This window comes from Danio rerio, chromosome 4 (genome assembly GCF_052040795.2).
Source record: "Danio rerio strain M-AB ecotype USA chromosome 4, GRCz13ab, whole genome shotgun sequence".
Taxonomy (NCBI): domain Eukaryota; kingdom Metazoa; phylum Chordata; class Actinopteri; order Cypriniformes; family Danionidae; genus Danio; species Danio rerio.
In genome coordinates, this window is record NC_141024.2 from 37,573,926 (window position 1) to 37,586,949 (window position 13,024).

The 13,024-nt window shown below is 37.7% G+C and overlaps 4 protein-coding genes and 1 non-coding gene across 5 annotated transcripts in view; 3 read left to right on the forward strand and 2 right to left on the reverse strand.

The window, feature by feature from the left end:
• Positions 1 to 2,265, forward strand: part of LOC108183846 (uncharacterized) — a 92,394-nt gene extending 90,129 nt beyond the window's left edge. The window contains exon 22 of the mRNA XM_087248931.2: positions 657 to 2,265. The gene's annotated coding sequence lies outside the window, so the exon portion shown is untranslated. The remainder of the gene's footprint in view (positions 1 to 656) is intronic.
• The window catches only part of LOC141381693 (uncharacterized), an 835,171-nt gene that overhangs the window by 707,820 nt on the left and 114,327 nt on the right, over positions 1 to 13,024 (reverse strand). The gene's annotated exons all lie outside the window — the stretch shown is intronic.
• Positions 1 to 13,024, forward strand: part of zgc:173705 — a 129,939-nt gene that overhangs the window by 6,503 nt on the left and 110,412 nt on the right. The gene's annotated exons all lie outside the window — the stretch shown is intronic.
• Positions 4,011 to 12,059, forward strand: LOC147844846 (uncharacterized). The gene is made up of 3 exons (XM_087249497.2): positions 4,011 to 8,255; positions 8,479 to 8,795; positions 9,682 to 12,059. The coding sequence occupies exons 1-3, from the start codon at positions 8,206 to 8,208 to the stop codon at positions 10,038 to 10,040; spliced, it is 726 nt and encodes a 241-aa protein (XP_087105623.1). The 5' UTR covers positions 4,011 to 8,205; the 3' UTR covers positions 10,041 to 12,059.
• Positions 5,526 to 5,598, reverse strand: trnar-ucg (transfer RNA arginine (anticodon UCG)). The gene has a single exon. It is a non-coding gene; the product is annotated as a tRNA-Arg (tRNA).

Genomic DNA, 13,024 nt, shown 5'->3' on the forward strand with positions numbered 1-13,024 from the left:
ACAGTGGAATGAACCCCCAACTTATCAAGCATATGTTTTCAACAGCGGATACCGTCCAGCTGCAAACCAGTACTGGGAAACATTTGCATAAGTTATTTACAATAATGCAAACTCACTAATATAAGCTGAATTATGCGTACTAGCTATAAACATGCAGGATTTGTCTCAATCGGGTCTTCTAAGCAAGTTACAAATGTTTAAATCCAGTGGAAGATACATATAAGGGAACACAACCTGAGTAATCTAAAGCGAGTGCATTTGATCATTTGCATTTAAAGCCACAGGCACAAAAACAGCTTGGTTTTTCTCTGACCCCCAAAATGAAATATTCTGCAAGGTATATGATCTGATTTTGAGCCGAAACCTCAGACACATTCTGGGAACACCAAAGACTTATTTTACATCTTGTTAAAAAAAAAAAAAAAAACTCTCCATTACTCTCCATTAATAAGTTATCCCTTGGTTCTTTTGAGCACAAGATATTGTAAAAAAAAATATGCAAGCTTCCTTTGTGTTTCAAAAGAAAGGAAATGTTTAAAACCACATGACGGAGAGTAAATGTTAATTGGTTATTTTTATTTGTGGGTGAAACATCCATTTCATGCTTATCGCTTTGTGGCTTCATACTAAAGTTCACTTTTTTGTTGTTTTTTAAGACCTGATGGTGCTGAAAGAAGAGACACATCAATGCAATGAAATGGAAGAGAAACATCAAGACATAATGGCTGATGAAAAACCCACACTGACTAAAAAGACTTCATCACGTGGAAGACCTCGGAAATCCAAATCTAAGTGTAATTTCAGCAGTAAACAGCGTAGAAAGACTTTTAGTCAAAAGCCAAAGCTTGATGTTCACATGAGAGTTCACACAGGGGAGAAACCTTGCACCTGCAAACAGTGTGGAAAAAGCTTCTATACTATAGGAAACTTAACGGTGCACATGAGAATTCACACTGGGGAGAAGCCTTACACCTGTGAACAGTGTGGAAAGAGTTTTTGTAAAAAAGAAAACTTTAAAACCCACATGAGAATTCACACTGGAGAGAGGCCGTACACATGCCAACAGTGTGGAAAAAGCTTCTATCATTCAGGAAACTTGATAATGCACATGAGAATTCACACTGAGGAGAGGCCTTACTATTGCCCTCAGTGTGGAAAGAGTTTTAAGCAAAATGGCAATCTTGAAGTCCACATGAGAACACACACTGGAGAGAAAAGATTTACTTGCACACAGTGTGGAAAAAGTTTTGTTAAAAAACAAAACCTTGACATCCACATGAGGATTCACACTGGAGAGAAACCTTACACATGCACAGAGTGTGGTAAAAGTTTCACATATAAAAGCTCACTCAAACACCACATAAGAACTCGCACCGGAGAGAACCCGTTTGCATGTGCTCAGTGTGGAAAGAGCTTCTCAACCAAATCTAGCCTCATGAACCACATGAATGGTCACACTGGAACCATAGTGTTCACATGTGATCATTGTGGAATTAAACTCAAACGCAAAGACTACATTAGGCGACACATGAAGACTCACTCAAGAGAGGATCATTTTAGATGCAATGAGTGTGGAAAGGGCTTTACCCATAAAAGAAGCCTCAGCGCTCACTTGAAGCTTCACAATGCAGAGCAGAGTCCTGAAAAATGAGGCCTTGTCCACACAAACACGGGTATATTCAAAACGGCAGCTTTTTCATGTAGCTTGGCTGTTCATTCAAGTGAAGTTTATTTATAAACTACTTTTGAGAGGATCACATGCTTATGATTGTCCACAGCTGGTCCAGCATTAGCTAAAACATGATTTACCAATCAGACGATTCCTAACTCACTATAAATAACCAGAGTTTTTTTACCTCAGTTATTGCTTACATGCAGGGCCGGATCAAGCTGAACTGCCGCTCTAGTCAGAAGACAGTCACGCCGCCCTAAACCCCAATGTGAAAACGAAAGTGACCGGTTATGAAAATGAAGCAAGGTATCGTGTACCTCTTTTCTGCCGCCCTATGCGCGGATATAACTGAGGACGCGGGTGGTGAGGGAGGTGTTGCAGACATAACTGAGGACGCGGGTGGTAAGGCAGGTGTCGCGGACGCTGCCCTCTCTCTCCGTGCCGGCCCTGGTTACGCAGTTATGCCGTTTGTTATAAAGTAGTGTCTCACAGACTGTACTTTGGTTTAAGGTACTTGAAGACGGATGAGTTAACATCACTGATGAGGACCTACACTATTAGTTGTCTTCAATAAAGTCTTCTCCCTGTAAGAACTTTGGTCAGCTTCCTTATTTCATCTGTTAGAGTCATCTATACATTGGCAAGCCACACAAGAACGGTTAAGCCAAATACAGCAAAATATAACAATGTGCTTCAACTTATTATGAACCAATAACCATATTTGTGCACAGTGCACATTTGCAAACAGTTTATTAATTTACCAAACAAATGATCGGCTCTGAAAAGAGAATTAGAAAGATTAGGGAGGAGAAAATATTTGAGGAGATGCAGGGAACACTGTCCTACACCCTCAGATTGTGTTTTTGATATCTCACTTTGTTTGATTGTCACTCGCCTGAACAAACAAAGATTTACATCCAATTTTGTGCTTTTGTCTGCAATTTCACAAAACTTGTTAGTGGATAAACTCCTGTGGTGTGAACTCGCTGTAAGGCAATGACAGTGAGCGACCGATACAGACTCCCTGAAGCCCTGTTCAGACAATGCCGTTTGCCAGTTACGACAGATCAGATTTGTGTCAGATTATGAGATTTTAACTTGATCAACTCTTGATGTGTTGTGGGTAACAAATGAAGACTTTGATTTCAAAACACTACACATTTATTTTGATGGACTAATTTGAGAAAAGAAACTAGTTTTCTTTCTGAAGACAATTACAGTCTCTGTAGACAACTTGTTGCCTTTAAAGATGCAATGTGAAAACTCCCATATTACTTCAAATAAATGTATTTAGATTCATTATTATTATTAGATTCATAAATGTATTTAGATTCATTATTATTATTATTTTTTTATATTATGATATATCTATAATCTGGAACAAAGAAGTGAATTCAGTGAAATCACTGATTCTGGAGAAATGAGTCAAACTGACTCTCATGTGTCTTGAGATTGGCTGTTTGCTGCACTTGTGTGTCTTGTGATTGGCTGTTTGCTGCACGTCACACTTTAAGCTGCATTTCTCCAGAGTTGATCACAAACTAAAGTAAACTTTACGGTTTATATCAAGCATTGTCAAATCATTTAACATCGCCATAACCAGGTTGGGTTTATTTGATTTTGTCAACTTCCAGAGCTTTGTCTTTAAACCAGAAGAAGGAGGGAAAATGCATATTGACATCTTAAAATAGTATTTAAACTAGCCTAATAGACCAGGGGTTCTCAACCTTTCACAAGCTGCCCCCACCCCCAAAAGCTGGTTCATTGCAGTTATATATAGTGTATATAAACTAAATACGGCCTCATGTTTTATATGTTTGCAGCCTCTGCAACTTCCGTCCATCATAAAAATTTGGATGATTTGACTTTCCGCCGTTTTCTAAAGTCTTTGAGCGCAACACACAAAAACTAAATTGACATACTGCAGTCACACTTCAAAATGTGGTGTTTTTACATTTATAACATTTGAGCACAGTTCAGCAAAATACATCACATGATCTGACGACCAAGAGATCTTAATTTACCATCACCAAACGATTAAAAATGTGACACTGATTTCATACAGAGTTCATACAGACACAGCCTAATGAAAACCAAGGTTTTTTAAACACTTTTTCCAGCACCTATTTTTATTTTCAAGACTGACATGCAACGTATTGAACACCTGAAATGTATTCTCAGCAACCCATTTAAGCATTGCATAGGAACCATCTATTGATTTATTAAAGAAAACATTAATATAGTATAGATATAATAATTAGTTAATAATATATTTATAATTAAGAATATAGAAAACCAAAACTGACACGCAATGTATTGAACACCTGCAATGTCTTCTCAGCAATTAATAAAAATACTACATTGGAACTATCTATCGATTTATACAATTAAAAAAACATTTATTAACAATAATAATAATTGATCATATATTAATAATATAATAAGCCTGCACTAAATGTGCCTGTGATTTTTTTTATTTTATTTGTTGATGTTCTCTCACAGATGACAAGTTTTAGTAAATAATACTTATATTTTACAAATTACTCTTTTAAAAAACTACACTGAGTACTAGTTAGTTACTTTTGAGAAAAACTCAGATTTTCATTATGGCCCTTTTTAAGAATAAAACTATTTAAATGGTTTAACTGCTTACATCACAAGGCTACATATAGGAATTTGCATTAACAAAGTATGGTCGATTTTTCCTTTCATGACATTGACTCAATTTCAATAGTACTGGCACAACTACCACATACTTTAAAGGCCATAGAGACACTTTTTGTCCATTTGTAAACAATACTTCCAAGCTTTGAAATGTTTAATTAAAGTATATGATGAAAATATTTAAATTTGGAGTTTTATTTACATATTGTACACTATTGTCCTATTTGCTCATTGTTGTCTATACAACATTTTATTTTACACTTGATCTTAAACTGAAATAATTTTACACAAGGACAAGGACACTGTCAGTGATAAAATAATAAAACAAATGACTTCGTTTCACTTGAGGTATTTGAAATATGACGACTCTACATTTCTCAAAGCAGTGCTTTAAGAGCCTTATTGTTTATTTTGATAAATGTAACAAATTGTTTTACCTGTATTGCCTGCACAATTTAGTGATGCTTTAAGACCAATCAGAACACCCCTATTATGTATAAATCACATAAATACCTAATCCAGAAACATTTCTGGCATAATTATTTTGTCGTAAAGAAATAAAAAGTTTCACCTTTGCTAAAAGTTCTGGTAGAATAATATTATAACAGTGTTATTTGCAAACTCTAAATAGCGAAATCATATTAGCAGCCAATGACTATCAAAGTACAACATTGGTCACAGTCAAATAAACAGTGTTAATGTTGTTTTTAAGTCATACTTGCATGCTAATTCTGATCGAATATTCAAAATTACATGGTAAACAATATAGAGACTTCTAAATGAACGAATGTGTGAATATAAAAAAAACTTTACCTTTATAACTCGCCATCGGGAGAGAAGAGAGTGAAACGTGTTTATAAAAAATGTAAAATATATTACAATTTTTTTATGAAATAATGACTGTTTTGGTCTAATTTAGCAGCAGAAAGAGATCCGATGAATCCAAACAAAGATAACAAATTTGCACGTCCCCAAGTGTCTGGCTCAAGAAGTTCTTGTAACTCAGAAAACAGCACTTCAGGATCCCTATTGCTTTCAGACGATCTGGTGTGTACACCTAATGACAAAACAGCTTCTCTGACGAGTTTTCCATTGTCATGTCTTTTTGACCTAAGGGTATGAACCTAGCTTTTTGAAGGTCACACTGAATTGTGCTGCACAGCCAACTTCAAATGAACTGCATCAAAGACAACCCAGGTGGGACTTGAACCCACAATCCCCAGCTTCGAAGGCTGGTGCCTTATCCATTAGGCCACTGGGCCATGTCACTAATTTCTATCAAGTATCTCTTGTATGCCTTCAACAAGACTCTTCTTCAGAGCTTGTTGGTCTCGTGCTATGATTCTCACTTAAGGTGCGAGAGATCCTGGGTTCAAATCCTAGATGAGACCTATGTCTGTCACAGAAAAAGCAGTGGTGATGTGCTGTGCTGTCTAGGGTGTTTATATGTTAATTGTAGCACATTCAGCTGTGTTTTCAGTTAATGAACATGTTGTGGACTACTGATCTAAATCAGTATAACTTGTACGATTATACAGACAAAAAAGAAGCGTTCTATCGGATTTCTTTGAAGGAATTCAATTAGAATTATGATCATATTTTGCAACCATTCCTATAGGATTGTTTTAAAGTACAATACATAAAAATCCTTTAGGATAATTTCTGCAACATTTTAATTGGATCCAATTTATATCTTAATTAAGATATGCTTTTCTATTGTCTCTCTTAGCCTATTATACAATAGTTTTGAATGTTTAATGCACAAATTTCCAAACTAACATGTCTATACCAAAAACATATACAATGTCGCTAGCCCAAACTGTGGGCTGGCCCACTCAAAACAGACGTTCACTGTGGGCCCATAGCAAGTCCACACAAAGTGTAGTGTATATAGCCACAATGGGCGAAGTATAGGTATACTATCTGGGTCAGAAGTATGTCCTATGAGCATGCTCTGTGGGCATTTAGTAATTAACAAAATAGTAAGGTCCCACTAATACTAAGTTGAGTCCAGGCACAAAATGTGCCTATAAGGTCCCAGTAAAGCACTTTTATGCAGGGCCATTGTGGCTTTAACACAAAACAAAACTAGTTCACTTCTACTATGTAGCAAAATAGCACAATATCACTTCAAATGCATAATTACATATTTTGAAAGCATAAAGTAAAATCAGTAATAAATGAAGCATCTAAAAATATAAAGACAACATGGACTATTTTTCAAAGGTTTGGGACAAAACTGCTTTAGTTTATAAAAATGCAGATATTAAAGTAACCTTGTAAATAATTATTCCTTTTTAATATGTTAACTTTTCCATTTGAATATGTTAAAATATAATTTATTCCAATGATGTTAAAGCTGCATTTGAGGCATTTGTGTCCTACATAAAATAATTTGAGACAAAACAACAAAACAAATAATAATATACTTAGTTAAAAGAAAAACAAAGTAAGATTTTTATGTGTGTATTTTCTCTACCATTTGTACCTTAAAGGGTCACGAAACACCAAAACTATTTTTTTGAGCTGTTGACAGTCGTATATGTGTCCCACACTGCTAAAAACACTATTAGGACACAAATATTTCACTAAAAAGTGTAAATTGGTTGTTTTTGCGTTATTTCAAGCAAATTTGTACTTCCGGTTTGAAACTAATTTTTGAAGCTGCGTCTTAACCATGAGATAATAGTGTGTATTCCAGCGTGCAGACTGGATGTCTGTGCCAGAGTGTGTCTTATTACGTCTTACAGTGCGGCTCGAAGGATATCTTTTGCGTTCAGAGCTGCTTTCGTGAAGAGATCATCGGCAACACTGCTCGAAGTTTACCATGGAGGTGAAAAGGAAGTTCCCTGACCAGGAATTGAACCCAGGCCACAGCGGTAAGAGCGCTAAGTCCTAACCACAAGACCACCAGGGAAGGCCTGGCTAAAGGTTGCCCTCTAGCCTAGCTGTGGGCATCCACTTAGGTGTGCTGCAGCTGCTCTGACAAAAATAACGTTTGCAACCTCCTTCTGGAGAAGAGAAAGTCTCAGAGCCTGGATCACAGTTCTTCTACGGAGGGACTGTCACATGCTCTGTGTAAGAGCATCCTATCGACACCACAACTTGCCATGACAACAAAGCACAGCATGCGTTGAAGGAACTCCATGTTTACCGGGCCATGTCCTCTTTCCAAGCAGCATGCTAATGAGCACTCCTGGCACAGAGTGGCCCAGTGGCGCAATGGATAACGTGTCTAACTACGGATCAGAAAATTCTAGGTTATACTCCTGGCTGGCTCGTTCAGGATTTTTGGCATTGCTCTCAGTCAGTGCACTGCGGTCGCAGTTTGCCCCTGCCGGAGTTGTACGGTTCTACTCTGGAGTGGATTGAGTTTCTGGGGCTGCCAGCACAGTGCCTGTGGGGTGCTCTCCTGGGTTCAAAGTCTGCCCCAACTGCTCTCATGTCTTGGTCCCGTCCATCCCTCAGGACTTCCAGAAGAAACCAGTACAGCCACTTTCCTGGGAAGACGGCTGTGACAGCTTGTAGACCAAAATGTTTGCTGTGAGGCTAAGGCGTTCTACTGCAGCACAGATACGCATTCGAAAAGCAGACAATATTCAAAAACAAAGTGCCAACCTAAAACAAGATTGCAGTCAAAATGACCACCTCAGACAAGTGTGAGCAACGTTTCAGTCTCTGTTATATGTCTGCAAATATGCCACACAGTGCAGACGCTCATACTGAAAAGAAAGTTACCTGACTGAGAAAGGTATAAATAGAAATCGAAGCCTGCTACAAACGACCTGGTCAGCTCCAAGTGGGCTGTACAAACCTCCTGGAGTTTTCATCCATTGGCTGTGGAGAGAATCATACGGATCATAGAAGAGATGGGCGAGGATGTTATCAGAAATGTCTGTGAAGAATTCAAAGTAAAAATGTGAGTTGTTTTTATTATTATTTTATGGGTAATTATAAAGTATGAAATAATAACAAAAATGAAAATCATTGCCCAATTTTACTGTTTCTTTCTTTTCTTTTTACTTGTGTAAAATTGTAAATACATTTTAGAATTGTACACACATTCAACACCTATTCTTGCAAGAAATGTATTAACTGTTTGATTACAAATACTTAATAGCATGGTCTTTTATGTTGTACAGGTTGAGTCCAGCTGAAATAGTTTTTCTGACGGAGTACTGCACTGTAATGAAACCTGTGGTAAAGGCTTTGAATATCCTTCAGGCAGAGAACAACACACACATGGGGTGGCTCCTGCCCGTGATCTTCCAGTTACAAATAAAACTCTGCAGACTGGAGACATCTTCCAAGATGTGTCTGCCCCTTATCAGAGCAGTTCAGTATGGCTTCCAAAAGCGCTTTGGTGGGATGATCCAAGACCCTGAATTGATTGCTGCAGCAATACTTCTGCCAAAGTTCAAGAACACCTGGACTGAGAAGACTGATGTCATAAAAGCAGGTATGATTCTTTTTTTTGATATAGTGTAATCAGATGTTAATTTTTAATCTGTTTTATTTACTTTATTATTTAACAGTGTTGTAGGAGAGTTAAGTGAATTCTGTATTTAGAAAAACAGAGAAGCAGAGCAGAGATGAAGTTTGAACAGTTGTCTGCTGTTTAAGTAACATTAGTTGAATCGTTAAAATTTTTCGTGCTCGCCTCCCTTGCCATAGTAATAATCGAAATAATTGCAGCTTTTGTGATTTGAAAATCGCACCTTTTCAAATTGCGATTTTGCTTTAAAATAGCTTCAAGACTTCACACTTACATAGCGTTTGACTATTTAAGCTAGGTTGGTCCCGGGAGAGAACCCTGAGCTCGGTGATAGATGAGCCCAAGGCTCCCGCCTGGTCAATAAGCATTAGGAGGGATATGAGATCAGGTAGTTCTCGATAGCTCCCAAAATAAATTATTGGCGCTAATTTATAGTATGTGCTTGTGACTTTAACTTTGCATGGTTTTTTAGGTGTGGGAGGAAACCGGAGTACCTGGAGAAAACCCACGCGAACACAGGGAGAACATGCAAACTCCGCACAGAGAGTATTGTTGAACCAATGACCTCCTTGCTGTGAGGCAACAGTGCTAGCCACTGAGCTGCCGTGACCCTGAACTGAGGAGGATGGTGGGGTTTCCCAAAAACAAAGATGAGGAATGAAGTTTAGGCTGGATATTTATATTGAATTTAGAGTGATCCGATTGGCTAGTTAGTGATTAGTGATAAGGATCAGCTGTAGTCAGTTCTATCACGTGCTCCTCTCGAAATTAGTTTGGGAAACTTCACTTAATTGCGCATGCCTAATGTGTTTGCACTATGTTTATGTGTGTGTGTTTTGTCACTTAACAGGACTGATGTATATAAGAAAACACCTTGACCAAATGGCAGAGGTAGCAGTGGAGCAAGACGGACAACATTCATCAGATGAAGATAATTTCTTCTCCTCAATGAAGTTCAGAAGGTCACAAGGTACAGGGGAGTTAGATGGGTATTTTTCCTGTGTCTCAGACAAAATGGATCTCTTGAACTCATTTCCACACATCAAGAAACATTCTCTCAAACTCAATATTGTCCTTCCTGCCTCAGCTGCCTGTGAGCGTCTCTTCAGCTGTGCTGGACTTTTATTCACCGCAAAGCGAGCACGGATGAACTCTTCTAATTTCGAAAACCAGTTGTTGCTAAAACTAAACAGAAAGTTCATAGAATAAAGATGGGCACCCAGTTGTTAAATTGTTAGGCAGAATGACCTGTCAAAGGTTTGAAATAATATATTTTTTTATTCTATTCTTTTTTTTTTGTTTTTTTTCTTTAATTTGTAAAGTTGTTCCTTCAAATAAAAAGTACTAATTGGAGATTTATGTCCCCTTGTTTTTTTGAACTACACTAAAAACCCTTATCTACCCCACCACAGGTGTTAAAAGAAATAGTTACTTAATACTTTTTACTCATGAGTACATTTTTAATGAATTAATTTTTACTTTTACTTGAGTAGATTTTTTTAGACCTGTAACTTTACTTTTACTTAAGTAAAATTTTATTGAAGTAACAGTACTTTTAATTGAGTAGAATATTTTATCACTCTTTCCACCTCTGATCACCTGCAACTGCAACACTCACGACATCTTCATACTCTCCTGAGCAGCGTTCATCACCTGCATCTGCAACATTCACAACATCTTCATACTGTCCTGAGCAATGTCATCACCTGCAACAGCAACACTCACGTCATCTTCTTCCTTACCTGACCAAGTGCCACTCGCATCATCTTCCTCCTGTCCTGATGAACCCTTATTTTCTCCTGTGCCTTGTGCTTCATTGACTCCTGTGAGTTCAACACAAACATCTGAGACGCACTTATTAGGAGAGGTTAGTACTTGAAATTAGTTTGTGCATAGATATTAGTATTAATGTTTTTGTTTTAAACCTCCTTAAAGCTGTGTTAATTGAAATAAAGGTAGTATTTATTCAGTCAGATGGTAGCCTGTAGATCTGTTTCTGTTGTACAACGGGCAGTCACAGGCCTATTATAAAAACAGTATGCTGAGTTGTTTGATGTAGTTGGATTGTATCAGTTAGACTGTATCGTGATTCTTTTTATACAACATTACTTTTACTATATTAATTGATTATTTGTTGTTGCTCTCTTCCAGATGCACTCATTAGGACCGTCGAGGAAAAGACAGGTAACTGTTATTAAAAAGTGGTATTATTAAAAATCTGTTAGATTTTGGCATCTGTGTATTGTATTACATATGTTCTAAAATATTTAATTAAAGACTGCACTTTTAATTTTTCTAATTCAGTATTCTGGAAGTGCCTTCAATGGTTCAGACCTTACAGATAACAGCGATGATGACTACATAACCCAAATAAGCTCAGATGAGTCAAATGGTAGTGTCTCTGCAAACAAGTCTGAAAACAGTTCAGAAGCAAATGATAAATATGGTAAACAAATGGCACAAAAAAAGATGAAATGCCAAACTAAACAGAGATGCATCTTCTGACAAAAGTACTTTTGTTCAATCAATGCCACTACCAAGACCAAAATGCTAATCATATAGCCAAAAACAGTACTGCCTTTTTGCCATTTATAAGCCATTTTCAAAAATGCAAGACACCTGGAGTTTGTTCACTGCAATGAGGTGGAGGTTGCAAAGGCTATTGCATTTCCCAAAAAATCCAAGTAATAGCAAGTACAGTTAAACATACTTTGAAACAAGGGGAAACTTTGCACACAACACCAATGTGGCAAGACAAGGGCATGGGCAAATGATTGCGTGTTACCGACCAAAAAATAACAAAAAAATAAAAGACTTCATTCTTTGTGTTCATTGCCAGGGGCTGTATGGCAAACTCAGCCTTTGGAAACGCATGAAAAGTTGTCCCCTGAAACCTGCTACGGATAAACCTCAAGGTAGAAAAAGAGTTCGATCTCTTTGCACTTTTAAAACACCCGTTGGCTTGAAGTAAGCAAAGGTTTAAAGAGAGTGCTTTCCCTGATGAACTACGATGATGTTTCTGAGACCGTTCAAAGTGACTCATGCATCATGCAACTGGGAGAAAACATGTACAACAGAATGGGATCGGATGTGACCAAGCATGATTACATAAGACAAAAAATTAGAGAAATTGGCACACTTCTTCAAGCAAGAACGATTACCCCACTGAGAACAATGGCAGACTTTAAACACGTCATATCAGCTGTTACAGTTGTTTCTGGCTTTGATGAAGAGACAACCTCCTACCGCATTCCTTCATTAGCTCTCAAACTTTGCCATTCTTTGAACAAGATCTGTAGCATTGTTGAGAGCAATGCAATGATATGTGGTGACCATGAGCGTGCAGCGTGTGCACGAGACTTCAGAAAAGTACACCAGGCAAGGTGGAATGAGTATATTTCAGCTACTGCTTTAACAATGCTAAAAGAAGCCAAGTGGAATGCACCACAGACCATCCCTTTTACTCAGGATGTCAAAGTGCTTCATGAACATCTACAAAAAAACTTGATGAGTTTCTTAATAAACACAAAAACTTTCCTTCTGCAAAAAGCTATGCTTCTCTAGCTAAAGTCATATTGTCCCAAGTCATCCTGTTCAACAGACGAAGAGAAGGTGAGGTGTTAAGAATGCTTTTGTCAGCTTTTCAAGGCCGAGATTCTTCTGAGCTACACTAAGACATAGCCATGTGTCTTTCAGAGTTTGAGAAGAAACTCTAATGATTTTACCAGAGTGAAGCTTTGTGGTAAACGAGGGAGAATGTGCTCCTTAAACGAGGTTCCTGTGCTCCTTAAACCTTCATTGGTGTCTGCCATGGAGCTGCTTGTTGAAACACGTAAGGTTTGTGGTGTCCCTTTTCAGAATTCCTTCATGTTTGCTAGATCTGGAGCAATGTCTGGTTACAGAGGAGGAGAGTGCATAAGAAGAGCTGCTCATGAATGTGGCATCAAGAATCCTGAGGCTCTGTCTTCAACCAGGCTTAGGAAACACATAGCAACCATGTCAAAGATTCTTAACCTTGATGAGAATGAGGCGGACCAGCTGGCTGATTTCCTTGGTTACGATATCAGAATCCACAGACATTATTACCGGTTACCAGAAGCGACACTGCAGCTCGCAAAAATGAGCAATGGAGAAAGGAACACTTTCCAAATATAAAGGAAAGAAACTTGATGAGATCCAAATGGTACAGTTAT